Raw genomic sequence first — 25,128 nt, forward strand, 5'->3', positions numbered from 1 at the left:
CAAAACCAATCCCTCCATTATTAATCAGTTACTTTAATCCTAAAATTAATATTAGATTAATTTCTGATTAATTACTAATTAATAATATGATTTCCAAATAATATATTAATCTTATAATATTTTAATAAAATCATTCTGAGTACCAATTTATTATTCATATAATAAATCTCACTCTCTCTCCACTTGTCATCCTATCAAGTTGTATGAGTGAAGGCAACCCAAAAGGACCATGCTCATAATCAAATCAAGTACATACCAAATATAGTTATGAGTTTAGACACCTAATCCAATATTAATGACTTATAAAAATGTATATATTTTTATTAATTTTTTTTTACAGTGGGGAACAACTTGGATGACAGTCCATGACCCAATTGGATTTGGAGCCTCAAGTTATTGTCAATCATTTACATCATTTATTTGGAGTTCATCATGTTGTGCCATTGAGGGATGGTTAGGGATGTCTTACTAAGCTCTTACCCTATTCTCACTTCCTAGAGAAAGGCTAGACATCCTTCGACAGGTCGGCTGACCCCACATAACTCATCCATGAAACTTCCACCAACCCTGCAACACTCGTGTATGCTAATCATACATAACATTGGATCCTATAGACAGTCAAATATTTGATTATACTTTAATCTGAAAACCAAACTAGGAACAGGAATTAAGGCAATCAAACATTTTCAGGCTATAAAATCTTAGTTATATACAATTTTGATGCATACACTAAGCAACTACAGATGTCAATTTCATATAAGGAAGAAACCTAAACTATCATGCATCATATAATTAGTCAATTCTATCATGCAATTCCTGAAGATCTCTAGCCTATCACTAGCATGTTGTTTAAACATATCACAATATCAAATAATAGTGTGGTAACTTGGGGTCCACTTACTGGCTCCGACTGATTGCACACATCACATTTTTTCTTGATTACTTTTGAAACAATTTTGGAAATCATTTTTAAAACCTTTTCAGTTCCTTAGTTTGAGACTGGATTCACACGGGTATTCCTCCAATTCAATCAAACCAAGGCTCTGATACCAACTTGTAACAACTCAAAAATCACAACAAATTTAAACTTTTGAAAACAACCCATAGTCATAAAATGTTTACAAAATCATTGTTTCCAAATTGTTTATCTAATCAGAGTATCCGCAAATCATAAAGCCATAAACAGAAGATGTTTACGGTTACGCCTTCGCCTTCCCGCAATCATCAGAAGTACCTTAAACAACAACTAAAAATCATAAGCCAAAGCTTAGTGAGTTCCCCCAAAGTACCACCACATCACATATATATCATAAACAAACAAACATGTTGGGTCCAATCAATAATCGGACTGGGATACCCCCAGGTCCACAGTCGTCAGTATGGATTACCCCTGACCCAATCAGTCATCGGATTGGAATGCCAATATACATCGGGTCCACTCAGTTATCAGACTGGAATACTCTCAAGCCATTAGTATGAGTCTGGCATGCCAACTGGCCCTCAGATCATATCTGGAATGCTCCCGATACCTCAGTATGAGTCTGGCATGCCAACCGACCCTCAACTCATATCTGGAATGCTCCTGGGTTTGTTGGCTACAACATAAAGCAGTACAACCTCAACCTAACACAATCTATTGACATATAACGGATAACAAACATAAGCAACATACAGATAATCATGCAGACAGAAATCACATGTAGTCCTACATATCTACCGGTCTACGCATATCATTAACTAGCATATAATCATACATATATATCCCATACTTAGCATATCAATGTATAACAGAATATCAATCCAATAGGTCAGCCTTGGTGCCTTCGACCCGTAAGTACAGTGAGGAAAACTCACCTTACAGCTTGACGAAAAATTGATTAATACTCTGATCTTGAATACCGGCTCCACCCAAGTCCTAAATGTCCAAACATTTCCCATTAATAATATAAAATCAATCTCCTAAATTACCCTTGGTCAAACTTGGTTAGAACTAACAAGTCAACTGAGTCAACCCAGCCGATTCGACACAGAGCGTGTACGCAGGGCATACTCCAGAGGTACGCGGGGCGTACTTTGGTTGACCGAGATCGGGGTTGTTGACCGAGTACGCTCGGCGTACGCATAGGTACGCACGAAGTACTCACATAACTCTTCTTTTCACATTAAGAGCTTAATACTTCGACTTAATGCGTCCAAATGCAGATCCAACGCCAAAATATCACTAAGAGTCATAAAGTTTCCAACTTTATGACTTTGCATGTCCAATAAGTACTTAACTCAACATCTTAATGCATTAAGACCTTCTAAAGAATGCATGGAGAAAAACCAACCATTAAGACCCCATTTTTATGACTTAAGACCCTTCTTAAGGTCTGAAAGGACGACTAAATGGGTTAAAAATGTAACGACCTAATTTTCACGTCCAAAAAAATTAGTTTTTAAAACATTACTTTAGAAAAACATTAATAATTAAAAACATTGTTTGATCAAACCACATCACAACGTAAACCATGTCTAAAAGCCAAGTCATACAACCAATCGAAATATCAGAGTATCAATCCCAGGGTAAACTCATAAATGCGGAATCAAGGAGTGTGTGTGATAAGCCGCTACCGCGCCTGCTCCTTCCCCTTGGCTGAAGAGGTACCTGAAACAACAACTGAGAAACGTAAGCACAAAGCTTAGTGAGTTCCCCCATCGTACCACATACCATACAACACATATCCTACATACTGCCAGGCTATTCTGGGGTGCCTGACTACCCGGTACGACCATTCTGGGGTGCCGACCACCCGTGCGGCCATTCTGGGGTGCCGTCCTACCCGTGTCAAGCCATTCTGGGGTGCTGATTACCCGCCGGTCCTGAAAACCGATCCTCGGGGACTATTTCACCCCTACTGCTACTACTATCACATGTCATAACATAACATATTATCAGACATATCTGGGTGTCTGAACTACCATTCGGTCCTAACAACCGAACTCGGGGACTGCTCCCCTCCTACTACCTCTAACTCATATAACAGATCATGCTAGCATATAAACATAACATCACATACTGTCAGACGTATCTGGGGTGTCTGACTACCCTCCGGTCCTAACAACCGAACTCTACTACTATCACATATAACATATCATGCTAGTATATAACATATCAGGTAGCAACAAACCTAGATGATATCACAGAGACAATCATCTATCATACGTCTCCTACTGGTGGGCCGGCATTATGGCCTTAGACCCACCGCTACTGGAAGGTAACTCACCTCAAAGTAGCTACTGATCTGATCGGGAACTGACTGTCTACTGCTGCTCTGGAAATCCACCGGCTGTAATTCCCACAACATAATCAATCAATCACTGCTAACTGATCCTTGGGTAAAATGACCATTTTACCCCTGATCATGTCATAAGTCCAAATCAGAGTCAACTTCAGTTGACCTGACTCGCCGAGTCCCTACCCAAACGATTGTCCTGAATCCCGTTTCTACTCGTCGAGTTAGGCGATGACTCGACGAGTTCTCCTTCTAAACTGATATTCAAGTCCTTCATCCTACTCGCCGAGTTGTATGAACAACTCGCCGAGTTCATCTTCATCCGATGAACACTTATGCTAAGACTCGCCGAGTTGTATGAACAACTCGCCGAGTCTGTTCTTGATCTAAGAAGATTGCCTTGAACTCGCCGAGTCAGGGCATTGACTCGCCGAGTTCCTCCATGGATGAGTTTGGCTTCCAACTCACTGAGTCACAACCCGTGACTCACTGCTCACACTCGACACTACAAAAAGGGGACAAACTCGGAGACTCGCGAGCAGACTCGCCGAGTTAGATGAACGACTCATCGAGTCGTTGCCATGCAACCATTAACTATGCGGTTTTGCTCGATTCCAGTTCATGCCATTCATAGATCTGGGTTCCATGAGCATGAATCACACGTAAAGTTTCCAACTTTACGTGTAGATATTCACCAATAAGGGTTTTAGGGTTCAAAATGCACCCAAAAGGGTAGATCTAGGGTCTTCATGCAATGTGGGTCCATAAAGGCAACAGATTTGAGCTCCTGGAGCTCAACCATGCCTAGATCTAAAGGCCAATCAACTTATTACGGATTATATTGCGCATACAAGCTTTGGGAAGGGATCAAGAAAGACTTAATGGAGTAATAAGCATAGAAACAGAGGGAAAACGGGTTATACCTCAAAGGAAACACTAAGAGAACACTAAGATGCTTGGTTTCCTTCCCTTCCTCTTGATCTACACCACTTCCTTCTCAAAACCTTCAAGATCACACAAAATGCTTCAAGCTCTCTAGGAAATAAGCTTTGAACGAGGGTTGGGGGGCTCTGAGGGTGAATGGGGGCTGGCTTGGGGCGGACATGAGGCTTAAATAGGGTGCAAACCCCTGAAACTTAGGGTTTCATCCAACAGCGGTGACTCGCCGAGTCCGGAATATGGACTCGCCGAGTCACCAACTTAAACGTGTCCCGGGTCCCATCTCTACTCGACGAGTCGGGCCTATGACTCGCCGAGTCCAAGGCTAAAAATGGAAAATACTCACATAAGATTTACATACCAGGAACCATGTGCTACAAATCTCCCCTACTTATTTTAGACTTCGTCCTCGAAGTCTGCTGCTCGATCCTGAAATAGCTCGGGATAATGCTCCATCATCTCGTCCACCGGCTCCCAAGTCCATTCCGAACCCTTGCGGTGCTTCCATTGCACCTTTACGAGCTCCACCCTCTTGTTCCTCAAATCCTTCGACTTCCTGTCGAGAATTGCGACTGGGCGCTCAATGTAATTCAGGCTGTCATCAACCTGAATATCCTCTAACGGCACTACTGCCGAATCGTCCACTAGGCACTTCCGCAGCTGAGAAACATGGAAAGTGTTGTGGATCTGGCTGAGTTTGACTGGCAGATCCAGCCTATACGCCACCTTGCCCATCCGGGCTACAACCCTGAACAGCCCAATAAACCTCGGGCCCAACTTGTCCCGCTTCCTGAATTGAATGACGCCCTTCCAAGGTGACACCTTCAGGAGAACCATATCCCCAACCTAGAACTCCAAGTCGGATCGGCGCTTGTCGGCGTAACTTTTCTGCCGACTCTGAGCAGTCTGAAGCCTGCTCCGAACCTGCTGGATCCTCTCGGTCGTCTTGAGCACCACTTCGGTGCTCCCCATGACTCTCTGGCCTACTTCACCCCATCATATCGGGGTCCTGCACCTCCGACCGTACAACATCTCGAATGGGGGACGGTCAATACTCGCGTGGTAGCTGTTGTTGTATGAGAACTCAGCCAAGGGAAGATAAGTATCCCAGCTACCACCGAAGTCTAGCACGCACGCCCGCAACATATCCTCCAGAGTCTGGATGGTCCGCTCGCTCTGACCATCTGTCTGCGGGTGAAAGGCGGTGCTAAAATGTAAACGAGTGCCCAACTTGTCATGAAACCTCTTCCAAAACCCGGAAGTAAAACGCACATCCCTGTCCGAGATAACCGATACTGGCACCCCGTGCCGCGCCGCAATCTCCCTAATATAGATTTCGGCCAATTTCTCGGCCGATATGCTCTCATGAATCGGGATGAAGTGAGCACTCTTGGTCAGTCGATCCACGATGACCCAAATCGAATCTACTCCACGCGCAGTCCTGGGAAGCTTCGAGATAAAATCCATCGTGATATCTTCCCATTTCGACAGTGGAATACCCAACGGCTGCATCTTGCCATGCGGTCTCTGATGTTCAGCCTTGACCTTCCTGCAGGTCAAGCACCGCTCGACGTACCATGCCACATCCCGCTTCATGCAGGGCCACCAATAATCTGGACGAAGATCCCTATACATCTTCGTCGCCCCGGGATGAATAGAGAATTGGGAATTGTGCGCCTCCTCCAACAAGATCTGGTGCAGACCTCCGTGATACGGCACCCACACCCTACGGTGTAGTGTCAATAGTCCTTGGCTATCATAATCGAAGGAGGAAACCTGACCCACCACACGCTCGCTCTTCCGATGTTCCTCCTTGATAACCTCCTGTTGAGCCTCCCGAATCTGCTCCAACAGGGGAGTCACTACGGTCATCCTCATGCAAATATCCCTGATCGGCGCCGCCTTGCGGCTAAGTGCATCGGCCACCACGTTGGCCTTCCCCGGGTGGTAAAGGATCTCGCAATCATAATCCTTCACCACGTCCAACCACAGACGCTGCCTCATGTTCAGATTCAGTTGATCCATGAGGTACCTCAAACTCTTGTGGTCCGTGTAGATGGTACATCGAACCCCGTAGAGGTAATGTCGCCAAATCTTGAGGGCAAAAACCACCGCCCCCAACTCTAAATCATGCGTCGGGTAGTTCGCCTCGTGAGGCTTGAGCTGCCTCGAAGCGTAGGCAATGACATACCCCTCTGCATCAGTACCGCACCCAGCCCTGAAATGGACGCGTCACAGTATACCACAAAATCCTCTACGCCCTCAGGCAGGGCTAAGATTGGCGCCTCGCACAATCTCCGTCTCAGCGTCTCAAACGCCACCTGCTGCTTGGGTCCCCACCGAAAGACTACGGCTTTCTTCGTCAGCCGCGTTAGGGGTATGACTATCTTGGAGAAGTTCTGAATGAATCTCCGATAATAGCCTGCCAATCCTAGGAAACTACGAATTTCAGATGGAGACTTCGGAACCTCCCACCTCATCTCGGCCTTGACCTTGGCCGGATCGACCAGAATCCCGTTCTGGTTTACAAGGTGTCCGAGAAATTGCACCTCGCGCAACCAAAACTCACACTTGGAGAACTTGGCATACAAGCTCTCCCTCCTCAGGGTCTCCAATACCTCTCTCAGATGCCCCTCATGCTCTTCCTGTGTCTTGGAATAAACCAAGATGTCATCGATAAAGACTATCACAGACCAATCCAACATCGGTCTACATACGCGGTTCATGAGGTCCATGAACGCGGTAGGAGCATTGGTGAGCCCAAACGGCATCACCACGAACTCATAATGGCCATAGCGCGTCCGAAACGCGGTCTTCTGTGTATCCTCCTCCCTGACCCTCATCTGATGATAACCCGAACACAAATCAATCTTGGAGAACCAAGATGCTCCCTGAAGCTGGTCAAAGAGGTCATCAATCCTCGGGAGTGGGTAACGGTTCTTCACCATTACCTTGTTCAGCTCCCGGTAATCTATACACATCCGATGCGACCCGTCCTTCTTTTTCACGAACAAAATCGGGCTCCCCAGGGTGAACTACTCGGTCGAATGAATCCCTTGTCTAACAGCTCTTGCAGCTGTGTAGACAACTCCTGCATCTCAGGAGGAGCCAACCGATACGGTGCCTTGGCTATCGGAGCCGCACCAGGAACGAGGTCAATCCTAAACTCAACTTGTCGCTCTAGAGGTATCCCAGGAAGCTCCTCTGGAAAAACATCTGCGAAATCTCGCAACACCAGAACCTTGCTCACCGTCGCCTTACCCGCCTCCCGGGTATCCATCACGTACGCGACATATCCTGCGCATCCCTGCTGAAGGTATCGTCTAGCCCTCGCTGCCGAACAGACTGTAGGTCCACACTGTGGCCTCTCGCCATGAATCACTAACTCTCCCCCACCTGGGGTCCTGACTCGCACTAGCTGCTGTGCGCAATCTATCACCGCCCCATTGGGGCTCAACCAATCCATGCCTATAATCACCTTGTTCCCACGCAACGGAATGGGAACCAAGTCTACCAAGTAGCGCTCGTCAAACAAACGCAATACGCAATCTCGAAACACCATCGATGCTCGCACCGATCGATCATCCGCAAGCTCTACCTCTAAAGGGCAATCTAACTCGCCCGAAGACTCATGAAACTTCTTGCTAAGCGCAAGGGAAACAAATGATCGGGATGCACCCGAGTCGAACTGTAACGACCCAATTTTCACGTCCAAAGATTTCGTTTTAAAACATTACTTTAAAAAACATTAATAATTAAAAACATTGTTTGATCAAACCATAACACAACGTAAACCATGTCTAAAAGACAAATCATACAACCAATCAAAATATCAGAGTATAAATCCCAGAGAATCTCGTAAGTGCGGAAACCAGAGAGTGTGTGTGTGACATGTTGCTACCGCGCCGGCTCCTTTCCCCTAGCTGAGGAGGTACCTGAAACCAAAACTGAAAACCGTAAGCACGAAGCTTAGTGAGTTCCCCCATCGTACCACATACCATACAAACACATAGCATACATACTGCCAGGCTATTCTGGGGTGCCTGACTACCCGGTACGGCCATTCTGGGGTGCCGTCCTACCTGTGTCAAGCCATTCTGGGGTGCTGAATACGCATCGGTCCTAACAACCGATCCTCGGGGACTAGTCCCCTCCTACTACCTTTATCGCATATAACATAACAAGCCAGCATGCAAACATATCATCACGTACTGTCAGACATTTCTGGGGTGTCTAAACTACCCTTTCGGTCCTATCAACCGATCTCTACTTTTATTTCATATAGCATATCATGCTAGCACATAACATATTAGGTAGTAGCAAACCTAGATGATATCACAAAGACAATCATCTGACATACGACTACTACTGGTGGGCCGGCATTGAAGCCGTAGACCCACCGCTACTGGAAGGTAACTCACCTCGAAGTAGCTGCTGATCTGATCGGGAACTGACTGCCTATTGCTGCTGCTCCGGAAATCCTCCGGCTGCAATTCCCACAACATACTCAATCAAACACTGCTAACTCTCCTTTGGGTAAAATGACCATTTTACCCCTGATCATGCCCTAAGTCAAAGCCAGAGTCAACTTTCAATTGACCCGACTCGTCGAGTTGGCTTTCCAACTCGCCGAGTCTCTACCCAAACGAATGCCTAAATCCCGTTTCTACTCGCCGAGTTAGGCGACGACTCAACGAGTTCTCCTTCTAAACTGATATTCAAGTCCTTCATCCTACTCGCCGAGTTGTATGAACAACTCGTCGAGTTCATCTTCATCCGATGAACACTTATGCTGCGACTCGCCGAGTTGTATGAACAACTCGCCGAGTCTGTTCTTGATCTAAGGAGATTGCCTTGAACTCGCCGAGTCAGGGCATTGACTCGCCGAGTTCCTCCATAGATGAGTTCAGTTTCCGACTCACTGAGTCACACCCCGTGACTCACTGCTCACTCGACACTACGAAAAGGGGACAAACTCGGAGACTCGCGAACCGACTCGCCGAGTCGTTACCATGAAATTACTATATGGTCGATTCTGCTTGAATCCAGCTCATGCCATACATAGATCTGGGCTCCTAGGGCCTGGTTATCACGTAAAGTTTCCAACTTTACGTGTAAATAGACCACCATGAGGGTTTTAAGGTCCAAAATGCACCAAAAGGGGTAGATCTAGGGCTTTCATGCAATATGGTTCCAAAAAAGACAGTAGATCTGAGCTCCTGGAGCTCAACCATGCCTAGATCTAAAGGTCAATCAGCTTATTACAAACCCTCAAACATACACAATCTTGGAAATGGCTCAAAGAGGACTTTAATGGAGCTATAAGGGACAATAAGCTTAAAAACAGAGGGGAAATGAGCTATACCTCAGGGGAAACGTTGGAATGACACAGAGATGCTTGGCCTCCTTCTCCTCTTCTTGATTCACTCTTCTTTCTCCTCAAAAACTTCAAGAACACCACAAAACACTTCAAACTCACAAGGAAGCAAGGCTAGAGAGAGATACAGGGCTCTGAGGGTGAATGGGGGCGAGATTGGGGCGGAAAGAGAGTTTAAATAAGGTGCAAACCCCTGAAACTTAGGGTTTCATCCAACAGCGGTGACTCGTCGAGTCCAGAATATGGACTCGCCGAGTCACCAACTTAAATGTGTCCCGGGTCCCGTATCTACTCGGCGAGTCGGACCTATGACTCGCCGAGTCCAAGGCTAAAAGAAGAGAAATACTCAAATAAGATTTACGTACCAGGAACCAGGTGCTACACGAACAACACCTGAACTGGGATGCCGTTCACATGGAACGATCCTAATGCATACATATACATACGGAGCACATATCAATATCATAACATCATAAAATAAAATAGAGGGAAAGAATCATACCCGTCACCACATCGGGTGCGGCGCGTGCCTCCTCGGCGGTCAGCTGGAATGCCCGGCTCCTTACCACTGGAGCCTCTGCCTTGCCCTGCCGGCCATCTGTGATCCGTAGGGTCGCTGGAGCTGGCGCCTTCACTGGCACTGAAACTGTCAACTGGGGGCAATTGGCCTTCTTGTAGCCCCTCTGGTTGCAGTGGAAACACAACAACTCAGACGTCTGAATAGCTGCTGCCGGAGCAGTGCAATCCATGCTAAAGTGCCCAGACTTGCCGCACTTGTAGCAGCCTGATGATCCCAACCTGCACGCCCCCTCGTGCGGCCTGCCGCATTTCCTGTAGCGGCTCGGTCCTGACTGGCCTTTCGGCCTACCATCTGATCCCTTGGGCTTCTTCCCCGAAGCCCCTCCTGTCTGTCCCTCCTCTGACTTCCGTTTCCGGATGTGCTCCAAATCTATCTCTCTCTCCCTCGCCCTGGCAATCATGGAGTCCAAGGTGGGGCAAGCTGAAAAACTAACGTGCTCCCGGATATCAGCCCAGAGCATGTCATGATAGCGGGTCCTCCTCATGTCCTAATCGCCCGCATACTGGGGCACCAACAGTGCCCTCTCCCGGAACTTGGCGGTGATCTCCGCCACAGTCTCCGTCATCTGTCTCATGTCCAAAAAATCCCTGGCCAGATGCTGAAGCTCGACAGCCGACGCAAACTCTGCCCTGAACCTGGTCACAAAGTCCGACTAGGTCATCGCCTCGATAGCTAAGGCTCCCAACGAGTCACCCACTGACTCCCACCAATCTCGAGCTCGGTCTCGTAAACATCCTGATGCATACCTCACCTTCGACCCCTCGGGGCAGAAGCTAGTCAACTGTGCAGACTCGATGTCTGCAATCCATCGACTGGCAGCAATGGGGTCTTTCACCCCGTGGAAATCCGGCGCACCACTGCCCCTGAAGTCCTTAAAGGACAGCGTGCGAGATCCCGACTGGCCAGATGCCATGTCACTCCTGAACGCCCTGAGGCGATCCTCCATCAACTCGATGATCCCTTCCTTGATCGACCCAAAGATAATGGGAGTCGACTCAAGGATACCCTTGGTGATCTCTGACGCGATGAACTCGTGTAGTCCCTCATCTACCGGCTCGGAACCTGATCCCGAACCTGACCCCTCTCCTGAACCGCCATCTATCGGCTTCGATCGAAGTACCACCATTCTGCAATACATAATACAATCATTAGTGATACTGATACTTCCTGAGGGATCACTGCTACTTACAAGTTCCCTGGTCTTATCTTGGCCTTCCTTGGTTCGGGTACGGATCCTCTGCTTTCAGTAGTACGGGCCCATACTACCTTCCACATCTATCCGTACCTTCTTCAAGGAGTGCCTCGACTCCACCAGATCCCTTTCACTACTGCTGATCACTGCTATACTCATCCTAGGCTTGCCCTAGGGAAATCTATGATTCTACTCTATCCAGTCCTCAGCTGCTGCAAGCCTCCTTGTAATGCCAATTAGCCATTACCCGAATACCATCACATGTGACGAGGCTCAGATAATCCTTCGAGTACCCGACTCGTCCCTACAACGGTTGGACTCAAACAAGAGCTGCGCAGTAGGATCAAATCCGACACTCTAAGATTATTCAACCCTGATCACATGTGACGTGACGTATTCGCCTAACGGCTAACTCCTATTATTCAGAGTCCCACATAGCACGAAGCAAGCAGCATTCAGACAAGGGTAACAATCTCAATCAACTCTATCTGCTTACAGGAACTGTACTAGCATAAAATGCTAAGCTCATATTACCAGGCATAACCTAATCAGGCTATCCTACTCGCTGTCTACTCAATACTAGCATGCAATTCTCATACAACTGAAACACATAAAGCAGGCACATAAGGCATCATTCCTAGATCCTTAGTCCTATTTTAGCATGCTGTTCTACAAAAGCTGATAAACATAACATAAACTTGTATGGGTACTTTGGGGAATACTTACTTGAGCTTGGCCGGTCGCCCACATCACACACTTCGTTCTTTCTCAAAACTCTTTTCTCAATCTTTAGAAAACATTTTCTTTTGGAAAATCTTTTAATCCCCCGATTTGAGTTCAGACACCCCCGAAGGTGTGTCCGAATCCCTCAAACCAGGGCTCTGATACCAACTTGTAACGACCCAATTTTCACGTCCAAAAAATTTCGTTTTTAAAACATTACTTTAGAAAACATTAATAATTAAAAACATTGTTTGATCAAACCACATCACAACGTAAACCATGTCTAAAAGCCAAGTCATACAACCAATCGAAATATCAGAGTATCAATCCCAGGGTAAACTCATAAATGCGGAATCAAGGAGTGTGTGTGATAAGCCGCTACCGCGCCTGCTCCTTCCCCTTGGATGAAGAGGTACCTGAAACAACAACTGAGAAACGTAAGCACAAAGCTTAGTGAGTTCCCCCATCGTACCACATACCATACAACACATATCCTACATACTGCCAGGCTATTCTGGGGTGCCTGACTACCCGGTACGGCCATTCTGGGGTGCCGACTACCCGTGCGACCATTCTGGGGTGCCGTCCTACCCGTGTCAAGCCATTCTGGGGTGCTGACTACCCGCCGGTCCTGACAACCGATCCCCGGGGACTATTTCACCCCCTACTGCTACTACTATCACATATCATAACATAACATATTATCAGACATATCTGGGGTGTGTGAACTACCCTTCGGTCCTAACAACCGAACTCGGGGACTGCTCCCCTCCTACTACCTCTAACTCATATAATAGATCATGCTAGCATATAAACATAACATCACATACTGTCAGACGTATCTGGGGTGTCTAACTACCCTCCGGTCCTAACAACCGAACTCTACTACTATGACATACAACATATCATGCTAGCATATAACATATCAGGTAGTAGCAAACCTAGATGATATCACAGAGACAATCATCTATCATACGTCTCCTACTGGTGGGCCGACATTGTGGCCTTAGACCCACCGCTACTGGAAGGTAACTCACCTCAAAGTAGCTACTGATATGATCGGGAACTGACTGTCTACTGCTGCTGCTGCTGCTCCGGAAATCCTACGGCTGTAATTCCCACAACATAATCAATCAATCACTGCTAACTGACCCTTGGGTAAAATGACCATTTTACCCCTGATCATGTCATAAGTCCAAATCAGAGTCAACTTCAGTTGACTCGAATCGCTGAGTTGGCTCTCCAACTCGCCGAGTCCCTACCCAAACGATTGTCCTGAATCCCGTTTCTACTCGTCGAGTTAGGCGATGACTCGACGAGTTCTCCTTCTAAACTGATATTCAAGTCCTTCATCCTACTCGCCGAGTTGTATGAACAACTCGCCGAGTTCATCTTCATCCGATGAACACTTATGCTAAGACTCGCCGAGTTGTATGAACAACTCGCCGAGTCTGTTCTTGATCTAAGAAGATTGCCTTGAACTCGCCGAGTCAGGGCATTGACTCGCCGAGTTCCTCCATGGATGAGTTTGGCTTCCAACTCACTGAGTCACAACCCGTGACTCACTGCTCACACTCGACACTACGAAAAGGGGACAAACTCGGAGACTCGCAAGCAGACTCGTCGAGTCAGATGAACGACTCGGCGAGTCGTTGCCATGCAACCACTAACTATGCGGTTTTGCTCGATTCCAGTCCATGCCATTCACAGATCTGGGTTCCTAGAGCATGAATCACACGTAAAGTTTCCAACTTTACGTGTAGATATTCACCAATAAGGGTTTTAGGGTTCAAAATGCACCCAAAATGGTAGATCTAGGGTCTTCATGCAATGTGGGTCCATAAAGGCAACATATCTGAGCTCCAGGAGCTCAACCATGCCTAGATCTAAAGGCCAATCAACTTATTACGGATTATATTGCGCATACAAGCTTGGGGAAGGGCTCAAGAAAGACTTAATGGAGTAATAAGCATAGAAACATAGGGAAAATGGGTTATACCTCAAAGGAACCACTAAGAGAACACTAAGATGCTTGGTTTCCTTCCCTTCCTCTTGATCTACACCACTTCCTTCTCAAAACCTTCAAGATCACACAAAATGCTTCAAGCTCTCTAGGAAATAAGCTTTGAACGAGGGTTGGGGGGCTCTGAGGGTGAATGGGGGCTGGCTTGGGGCGGACATGAGGCTTAAATAGGGTGCAAACCCCTGAAACTTAGGGTTTCATCCAACAGCGGTGACTCGCCGAGTCCGGAATATGGACTCGCCGAGTCACCAACTTAAACGTGTCCCGGGTCCCGTCTCTACTCGGCGAGTCGGGCCTATGACTCGCCGAGTCCAAGGCTAAAAATGGAAAATACTCACATAAGATTTACGTACCAGGAACCAGGTGCTACAAAAAACATGCCATACTCAAGAATCATTATTTTGGGACAAAAAGTGACTTAAAAGAGTGAAATTTCTAGTTCTACAAGATGGAGTGATCAAGATGCAAACTTTATACCTCCTGGAGGTTGCAAACAAGAAAGAAATCTCATATCCAAATTCAGGCCCGACCCAAGGGCAGGGTGAGCAGGGCCAAGGCCCAGGGCAACAATGGATATGAGGGCATCAGATTTTGTTTTAGTTTTATGGGTAGACATCTTATTTGGGCTCAAAACTATGATGGGTTAACTAGGGCACGATTGAAGTTCTGAGAATGCAGCGGGAAAAAAAACCACGCCTCAATATTTCAATATTTTGATAAATGTACTTTGCACGTCTAATTCGAAGATTCCGTGAGAGCTGAAAAAGACGAGGAGACGGGGATCAATATTAAATAACAACGGAAAGGACAGATGGGGCAACTTGGAAGATGAGCATCCAGTTGATAATCATGGCCCGAGAGTTAAGAGGGTAGAAACGACCTTACACGATGAGAGAATGATTCGAAGAAGATGGATGCACACAAAATCATATCGGTCAATCCAATCAATCAGAATTGGTAACTTCTTGATTTTTTAAATGGAAGTGTATAAATTAGCCCCTGTATGATTCTATCTATCAGTTTCTTATTTCTCATTCACTAGTCAATACTTTTTTTTTTGTCAATTCAAATTCTCAATATCCATATTGATTTTCACCATATTGATCTGTAAATTAGAATCAATTTATGTTAACATCTAAATTTGGGCAATTTATGGTGATTACTAAAGTCTAAATCATGAAATTGCTAACTTGTTTCTCAGTTTGACTAATTTCATAATTTTAGTAGTTGCTAAATATTTCTTTCTTTAATTTAAAAAGCAGAATCTAAAACTATCGATAAATTAATCTTGTTTAGTTTGGAATTGCTAATTTGATTTTAATTACAGTTTCTTAGAGTTAACTGAGAAATTTTGTGTTGAAATATTTATTGTGTTTTCTTGATTTGAATCTTGTAGTCAAAAGAGATGGATTTATATGTTTGCTGTCATTAAGTCATCAATGGATGATAAACATTGGATTGTTGATCAATGCACAATACAAAGAAACTTCTCTGTTTTTTATTGTATATAAGGTTTATATATTATTTCATATTCTTGCTTCAAATTTGTGATTGTTAGTTTATTGGTGTATACTATATTTTTTTTTTCATTCCATTTTTGAAGTGGTTGAAGTTGGCTACTAATTATTGTTCTGTTTGGGATTACTTGGGATCGGTTGTATTTTGTTATTCTCTATGTCTTAGATGTGTTTGTTTGTTTTTTTTTTTTTTTTTATTTTTTTATTTTTTTATATATAATGTAGTTGCTGATTTAGCTTATCTTCTAGGTTTTTGTTGGTTATATTATATTGTAATATAATCAAAAACTTTGTATCAACTAATTTTACATGGTAATTTTTTAATGTTCGTTAAATTAAAGTTTACGGTTCAGAAAAAAGGAAGAATTTAATTATTTTCAAAGAATTAAAGATTTACTAGATTGTTGTATTTGATTATAGTTTGATCAATGTTAAAATTTAGGTGTCATCGGTAAGCTTTAGTTTTATATGGATATAAGGATAAGAAGGTTTTAAAAAAATGTATTATATTTTAGTATTATAAAAATGATGTTGTATATAGATAATATGTGCAATCAGAAATGTATACCATTAGGGTATTTTTTAGCCTTTTCGCCCGGGCCATGAGAAACCAATGGACCGACCCTGTCCAAAGTGATTTTAAGCTGTAAGTTCTTCTCACCACCACCTTATTCTTCTTCAAGAATGCAAGTAACCTAAAGTACCTTGTTACCTTGAGAAACTTCCTTGCACTGCGTAACTTGTTGCCTAGAAAGACAATTGAAGAATAATTTTTCCAGTTAACGTATAAAAGGAAGGAATTGAATGTTTAGGGTGGTGTTTCATTTCGTTATATTAGCTTTGAATTGGGTTTGTGCAAGAAAGAAAAATCGAAATTAGGACAAGGTTGCCGAAATTTAATGACATGATGGTTGCCAGAAAATGTGAAGGATGATGAGGGTGGTGGGAGACGGAGGTTGCCAAAATTACTCTAAATGGGCGATACATGGTGGTGGTGGTGAGAGACCCTATTCATTGGTTTGGAAAATGTGTAATCGAAACCAGCAATAAGGACCAGTTTTATTAAAATTAAAAAACTAGGACTAAAACTGTAGAATTGTGCCAACCACAAGGACCATTTCTGTAATTCACTCAAAGTAATTTGGTGATACTTTATAAAAATATGATCATGTGTCATTCTCAACTGATGATTGGGTGCTGACTGTCATCTTTCAATTGATGAAGGCGGCCAAATGTAAATCCAAAAGGGGGTGGTCGTTGAAATATTCCAGTCACCGCTCCGCTATGCACAAAATACCACCAAAAACGCCGCTGCTTCAACGCTCTGCCCATTTCTATTCATCCCTCGACGCTCCCTGATTTCAGACTCTGCCCACTGAAACCAGCACCACCATTTAACTGCTCATCTCCTTCTTCCTGGCATCCATTTACACCTTTTCCGAACCCATTTACTATAATCACCTCACCCTTAAAGAGATACAGTTTCTTCGATTTCACCCTACCATTCTCATAAGGCATAACCCAATTTCTACATTCGCCGTTTAACTGTTTCATGGTCTAGAATACTGAAGGATCAAATATGAGAGCAAGATTATTAGTGTTTCCAATCAAAGGAAGGAATTGGTGCTTTATCAGATCGATTGACCGTTCAACCTCAGAATCCCAATCTTCACAATCTCCGACTACATTCAAACAACTATGGAAAAACGTTTCTTCGTCATCTCCGAAAGCCACTGCCGCTAATGTTGAGCTCTGTGTTGATTTTGTAGCTAATAAGGTATTCCCATTCTCTTTTTTTCCTTCATTCTTAATTTCTTATATGATCTTCATAGTTTCTTCAACTTTTGTGCACTATGTAGATGAACAAAGCTTGGTCTGGTCTGGAGAAGGCGCCTCCCGGCAGTTTCAAGAACAAGATTCATGGGTATAAAAACTGTGATCTTGTGTCTATATGTCATATTCACGTTATCATCTGATACCCGTTCCCTATCAAAGATTGATTGTGCTTTTTTTCTTTTTGATTCTGATGTGTAGCGTGGGATTAAGCCTCTTGTCGCGTGTTAAGCCGTCTGAGATATTTTTGAAATCCATTCCCAAGCAGTTAACTGGTGTGGAGGTTGTCTTCCCATCAAGGTTTGTTTTGGTGTCGGATTTGTTTGATACGATTACGACCTAAGTATTAAGCCCAAATGATGATATCAGTGATCTAGGCCCAAGTGTCAATCCAGTTCACGTATAGGACAAATATAATACCCATCCGCCTCTCATTTATTTTATCTTCTTTTTCCTTTGTGTTGAAGTTATTATTCATTAGAGGTGATGCTGAAAACTACAAACAGTATGCAAATCACCAAAATAGTTGGTAATGTGAATGATACTGATAACAATAGTTTCTTTTGTGATGAGAAATTTGAAAGATGACATGTTTGTAAGGGAGAGAAGCCATAATTACATCACTTATCACTTAGCAGAAGAGGATGTTGAAGTTAATATGGAATTAGCTCACATTTCATAAAATGCAATATCAGGGTTAACAAGTAACAACATAATTCTCCTCTCATTCCACCCTTAGATGTCACTCCTCCTTTTTAATCATCAGAAAAAATTAACATTTATTACGCAAGTTTTTCAACCTTGTAATAGTGCTAATTACTGAATCTCTTTATTTTTTATTTTAAAATTGAAGCTTAAATGCAAGACTTGTTCGTAGAAGATTAAGGCATATTGCAATGAGGTGCTCACTCCTGTCTAATTAACATTTTAATTTGTCAAGTTTTTATTTTTTAAAGATTATATTATGAATTATGATGATGTTGAACTTTCTGATATGCAGGGGGAGTATTGTTCACAAGAATTATTTTTATGGTTCAGTCACACTGCTACCAGTTACCTCTGCTTTTGCAGTATGTATCTGAAAATTTATAATTATTTATAAATGCTCTTTCTGAAACATTTATATCATATAAAATCTTTTTTTTTTTTTTTTTTTTTTTTTTTTTTTTTTTTTTTTTAAATTTGTTTAGGTTTTACCTTTGCCAAATGTACCCTTCTTTTGGATATTATTTCGTACCTATTCCCACTGGAGGGCCCTAAAGGTAAGTCAAGCTTCTGAAATTATGTCAGTAGTTGATTTTATTATATGTTTTTTTTTTTTTGAATTTATATTGTGATGGATTCACTCATATTCTTTATTTTCAGGGAAGTGAGAAGCTTCTTCAGCTGGTATCAGATTCCTCAAAGACACACCATGAGAATGAATCAGAGGAAAAAAGCTCAGATTCCTCTGATCCTCCATTGGTAAATTATATCTCTGAATTGTGTATATATATATTTTTAGTTTAACGTTTTATATATTTTTTGGTTTTGAACTTTTGATATGAATGTTTATTGTGTATACAGGTAATGGAAGCATCTGAGGAGCTTGAAAGACTTGTTGGAGATGGAGATGATGTGAGCAAGTGCAGATTAAAAGACATCTGCAAGGTCTTTGATTTGGAGACATCGGATGTGCTTAAATACCAGCAACAAAAAAACTATTAGGAAAAAAGGAAATTCATGCAAAATTTTGATTTGTTCAACAATGTATTGAAATATTGTTTTGTTTGTGACATTCCAAGGATTATAAAATTATTTGAAAACTAACAAATTACATTACATTTTCAATAAGTTTTGTGTATTATTAGGTTATTTTACAGAAAATTTGATGGATAATGGCTAATTTTAATTTGTTGAGGTATGTTTGTTGAAATATTTATTTTTGAATTGATTTTTATAGGCATAAAATTATTTGAACAACGAAACTGCATCAAAGTTGACCCATTTTGTTTGGTTATATAAACTATGTTTCGAATGTTTGTGCAACATTTTATTTAATCATTAAGGCTTCCAATAATAAATTACTTATTTTACATCACCATTACAAATAAATTGTTTGCAAGTCTATTTAGTAGAAGTTATCTCATCAACAAACTACTTCCATGCCTCATAAAATTGCAAGTTTGATTTATAAGGAGGGCTAATAATTCTTGACACGACATGTGACACGACCCGCGACACGATACGAAATAAATGAGTTTGGGTTGAGTTTTTCAACCCACCAACCCGTCAACCCGCCAACCCGTTTATTAAACGGGTCATATATGAGTTTCTTAAAAAATAAACGGGTTGACCCGCCAACCCGTTTATATTCTTAATAAAAAAATTATTATATTTTTAAATATATTTATTTATCAAGTATTAATATTTAATAAGTATTATATAATATATACCATTTATTCATAGACTATTTGATTGTTTTGACATTATTACTCGTGGTGGATGGTCTAAGGTCATAAGTCGTAACCTATAAGGTTAAGTATGTAACATGTTTCTACAAATGTTTTTAATTTTCATTTGGATGTTTAAGACTTAAATATCTAAAATTTGGACCTACGAACCCAAATTTGACCCACGAACCCGCCAACTTGTGAACCCGTATAAATAAATGGGTTGGTGGGTCATATATGGGTTTATGTTTCAAACCCGTCAACCCGTGACCCGCCAACCCGTGACCTGTATATTTAAATGGGTCGTGTTTGGGTTGGCATATTTTGACCCGCCAACCCGCGACACGCCAACCCGAACACGACACGATTGTCAGGCCTATTTATAAGACCAAATTCTATTAAGACCAATGTTGTTGGATTTTTATTTATTATTATTTTTGTTAACATCGATTTTTTTCTTTTTAAATTTATTTATTTAACTAAGATTCATGTTTTCTCTTTAATTTTAAACCACCGTAAGTGTTTTTTGGTAACTAATAGCAGAAACAATATGAAAAATGTTGGAGTCGCTTTTGAAATAAAAACTTTAAATTATAGTGATTAAATCTTACATAAAAAAATCGACTTATTAAACCGAACAAATTTAAAGCTATAATATTTTTATAATATTCAAAGTTTCTATGTAGTGGGTTTTACAAAAATATCAAAATTCGAATGGTTAAGCCAGAATAATTTTTTTTGGTGGTTAAAAAAAAAAAATCAAACTACAGTCTATAATATATATATATATATATATATATATATATATATATATATATATATATATATATATATATATATTTTTTTTTTTATTTTTTTATTTTTTTAATTGGTTTTCAACTACTCCATGGAGTTTGGGCTATATAATTTAAAAATTATATTTGTCTTTTCTAAAATATAAATAATGATTCTTCCAAACAAACAAAAAAGAAGTTTGTAAAAGAAAATTGATATTATATTTCAACGTTGTAAGATATGCCCTAGAACCCCCTCTATTTCTCTTTTATTTGCTTCTCAAGAAACCGCCTGGTCTCGGAGATTTCCTTCCTCTCCGGCGAGAAGAAAAAGAAAAGATGCCGACTGACATTGAAGACGAGATCAAGGACGAGAAGAATCCCCGCCCTCTCGATGAAGACGATATAGCTCTCCTCAAGACTTATGTAAGAAATATGTTTTTTTTAGCAAAAGCCCTAATAATTCTTCCTTCGCCTAACGGGACATTTTCTTTTCTGCGTCCTTCAATTTTCTTGCTAAATATTAATCATTTATCGTATGCAAAATTACATCCTTGACGAAATGCTGCGGCTATGAAATTAGAGCTTAGCAGTTTCTTCCTTGGTGTAGTGGTGAAGCAAATTGATTCTTCTGTTTTCAACTTTATTATAATGATATTCTATGAGGATCAATGGAAAGAGTTATTTAATCATTGTTACTAACGTCTTGAAAATAAATTATGGATTGGTTCTTTGGTTAGTTGCTGCAATCTGATATTACTTCTGCAATTTTTAAGAAAAAAAGAACATGAATCTATTTTATAGTACCAAGGTGGACTTATTCATGTTAGCTACTTATTGTGGACATATCCTCTTTCCAGGCAGCACTTGCTCATAACGTTTAACAAACATCCCCTAAAGAAGGCTTTTTCAGCTAGTTTTCTGCATGTATGCCTTTTGAAGCCATGAAGGCTGACACAAATGTTGTTGTTCATTATAGATTTATAGCATAAATTTTGATAGATATTGTCTGTTTTTATTAAAGCGTCGACAGAATTCCTTCTCCACAAAAAACTAACATCAGGAAATTCATGTAGGGATTGGGACCTTATTCCAACAGCATCAAGAAAGCTGAAAAGGATGTAAAGGAAATGGCCAAAAGGATCAATGATTTATGTGGTATGTCTTTTGTGATAACCTTTACTTAGATGAGCTAGATTTCATAATGTAGATGATACTTCACATATGTTTTTTCAAAGATGATGTCCATTTTGTTCCTAAACTGTAGTTTTCCCCATCAACTATGATAGGTATCAAGGAGTCTGACACTGGTTTAGCCACACCTAGCCAATGGGATCTTGTTTCTGATAAACAAATGATGCAAGAGGAGCAACCACTTCAGGTTCAAATTCATCAAGAAAAGTTCCTTCATTTCTCTTTTTTTCTTTGATGTTTTTCCTTCAAGAATGCTGTCTTGTTGTTGCAAGCAGGTGGCTAGATGCACAAAGATAATCAATCCAAACACAGAAGATGCAAAATACGTTATAAATGTCAAGCAAATTGCCAAGGTACACATATCCCACATTCCTAATTTTTCAACTCTATCCATATCATGAATTCATCTGATATATATATGTTCCTTTCTATAAATTCTCAGTTTGTTGTCGGGTTAGGTGACAAAGTTTCACCCACTGATATTGAAGAAGGCATGCGTGTTGGGTAAGCCTTATTATCTCTCCACCATTCTAAGAGTTTCCCAAATCCATAAATTCATTTTTTTTTCTTTTTAAATTGCAGCGTTGATCGCAATAAATATCAGATTCAGATTCCATTACCTCCCAAGATTGATCCAAGTGTGACCATGATGACAGTGGAAGAAAAGCCAGATGTCACATATAACGATGTTGGTGGATGCAAAGAACAAATTGAAAAGATGAGAGAGGTTTGTAAATTGCAAATTTGCCATAATCAAAACTATACATAATTTGTTTTCTATTATGAATGTATTATAGGTGGTTGAGCTACCAATGCTCCACCCTGAGAAATTTGTCCAGCTTGGAATCGACCCCCCAAAAGGTGTCCTCTGTTATGGTCCACCTGGCACTGGTAAAACCCTTTTAGCAAGAGCAGTTGCCAATCGAACTGATGCGTGTTTCATACGTGTCATTGGAAGTGAACTTGTTCAAAAGTATGTTGGTGAAGGGGCCCGCATGGTTCGTGAGCTCTTTCAAATGGCACGTTCAAAGAAAGCATGCATTGTTTTCTTTGATGAAGTTGATGCAATTGGTGGGGCCCGGTTTGATGATGGTGCTGGTGGTGATAATGAGGTTCAAAGAACCATGCTTGAAATTGTCAACCAACTTGATGGGTTCGATGCACGTGGTAACATCAAAGTTCTAATGGCCACAAATAGGTATGTTTTTGATACTTGAGTCACTTTTTATATCACATGGGTGATGGGACCCATTGTGATTTGAATGTGGTGATGATTGCAGACCAGATACATTGGACCCTGCATTGTTAAGACCTGGAAGATTGGATAGGAAAGTGGAATTTGGACTTCCGGATATGGAAAGTAGGACTCAGATATTCAAGATTCATACACGGACAATGAACTGTGAAAGAGATGTTCGGTTTGAACTTTTGGCTCGCCTTTGTCCGAATTCTACTGGTATGGACTATGGAATCAACCATTCCATTCCTTTTTGCTGATTCCGTTGTTGGATTTTGGAAGGTGACATGAATGAATGAATGTGTATATGAATGTGCAGGTGCGGATATCAGGAGTGTGTGTACAGAGGCTGGAATGTATGCGATTAGAGCAAGGAGGAAGACGGTGACAGAGAAGGATTTTCTTGATGCAGTGAATAAGGTGATTAAAGGGTATCAGAAGTTTAGTGCTACTCCTAAATACATGGTTTATAATTGATTTCGATTTCACTAGGCTTGTTTTATCCATTAAGACCTTATTTTCAGGCTAAAACCTATTTCTTCTTTTTGTATTTCCTTTGAAACCCATTTAGTTCTTATTTGCAGTTTCAATTCATAATGGTTCTCTAATAAACATCGCTTGTTTTTATTTTTAAGTTTAGACAAAAGGGTAAAATGGTCATTTTATCGCTTGGTGGAAAAAAAAAACCAGTCTTTGTTTATACAACGCATGCTTCAGAGAAACATTATTTATAAAGTCATCACTTAACGAGGAAAATAAGACAAACCAAAATGTTTTTCTTTAGAAAATAACAATCCACTTTATAATATGCTCACAAAAGGTGCACTTCCAGAACACGAGTACATACAATTTGTATCAACATGCATAAAACATACACACAAAATAAATAACATGAGTAGGAGTCGGGTATTTACAACAAAATATACTAATACAATATAATATCTTTTAAGAATTTTGTGCCTCTTGTAAAGTGTTTCCCTTCCTTTTATCAACATATTATGCATCTATAGATAGTGTTAAGCTTGTAGCAACATGCCACTTCCCCTTACTATACATGAGTGTTTATCTCCACAACTTTCATCAACTATTTAATGGTAAATGACTTGTCATTTTAGTCTTGTTTTGTTCCAATATCATTAAACATTAGGTATGGATTAAATCATTCGGTTCAATATTGGTTTCTTGATATGTGAATATGAATAAGATTATGAGACTTAATTGAACATTATGCCAATATCATATGAGTGTGGCCACACACTCAAATATACTCAATTCATCAAAGTTGCTTGTGAACTGATATCACACACCAATGATTAGAGGAAAAATCTATGTTGACTATTTGCCTTCGTGAACAAGTTTCACATCATATCTAATACTAACCTTAATAACTAATAAGTGCCTTGTTTCGAATGACATTTAGTTATGTCAAGGTATAAAGGTATAATGTTATGCTTTCTCAAAATATGTTAATAAAACAATCACATGAATTTATGCTCCATATGTTGTAATGCAATATAACAATATCACAATATATCAGTGTTGTAAAAATACCGACTAGCTCCCGATTAATCCTCATGCGCTACTTGACCGACTAGAGATAGTTATTTGAATGTCTATTGTATTATGGGTTATGTACGACTACACATTCATGAGGCATTTCTTGTGCGTTAGTTAAGGCTTGTTTTGCTTGCGGGTTTTTAGGATGTGAGAAACCTAGAGATAGATAGATAGAGAGAGTTTAGGAAGTGTAGTACTATGTATATGTCTAGCTGTATGCATGCATGTGAGGAGTATAATGGAGTGATGTAAAGTGACTTAGGAGTCTTAGGATGGACCTCAGAACAAGTATGGAAAGGTGTTGAAGGTAGTATTGGGCCCATATTACTGAAAGCACAAGATCCATACTTAGGACAACAGGTGTTTCAGGATTACCAGGGAGCTTGTAGGTGGGTATGCACGATGTGGGTTTGCACTATGCGTTGTTGTGCGTTGTTCTTGATGTGTTTCCATTATCTTTTAGATTCAGGATGGCG

The 25,128-nt window shown here is 41.3% G+C and overlaps 2 protein-coding genes across 2 annotated transcripts; both read left to right on the forward strand.

The window, feature by feature from the left end:
- Nucleotides 1-16,869: 16,869 nt before the first annotated feature.
- Nucleotides 16,870-19,292, forward strand: LOC145054545 (K+-H+ exchange-like protein). The gene is made up of 8 exons (XM_079002772.1): nt 16,870-17,403; nt 17,486-17,550; nt 17,661-17,759; nt 18,313-18,360; nt 18,460-18,529; nt 18,650-18,721; nt 18,825-18,923; nt 19,026-19,292. Exons 1-8 carry the CDS (start codon nt 17,206-17,208, stop codon nt 19,164-19,166), a joined length of 792 nt encoding a protein of 263 aa, XP_078858898.1. The 5' UTR covers nt 16,870-17,205; the 3' UTR covers nt 19,167-19,292.
- A 1,609-nt stretch (nt 19,293-20,901) lies between these two features.
- Nucleotides 20,902-23,707, forward strand: LOC145054546 (26S proteasome regulatory subunit 7 homolog A-like). Its single transcript, XM_079002773.1, has 9 exons — nt 20,902-21,090; nt 21,741-21,822; nt 21,954-22,045; nt 22,134-22,211; nt 22,301-22,362; nt 22,441-22,585; nt 22,656-23,056; nt 23,139-23,314; nt 23,415-23,707. The coding sequence occupies exons 1-9, from the start codon at nt 21,004-21,006 to the stop codon at nt 23,570-23,572; spliced, it is 1,281 nt and encodes a 426-aa protein (XP_078858899.1). The 5' UTR covers nt 20,902-21,003; the 3' UTR covers nt 23,573-23,707.
- Nucleotides 23,708-25,128: the final 1,421 nt, after the last annotated feature.

This window comes from Lactuca serriola, chromosome 5 (assembly GCF_051521515.1).
Source record: "Lactuca serriola cultivar US96UC23 chromosome 5, Lser_US96UC23_V15, whole genome shotgun sequence".
NCBI lineage: Eukaryota > Viridiplantae > Streptophyta > Magnoliopsida > Asterales > Asteraceae > Lactuca > Lactuca serriola.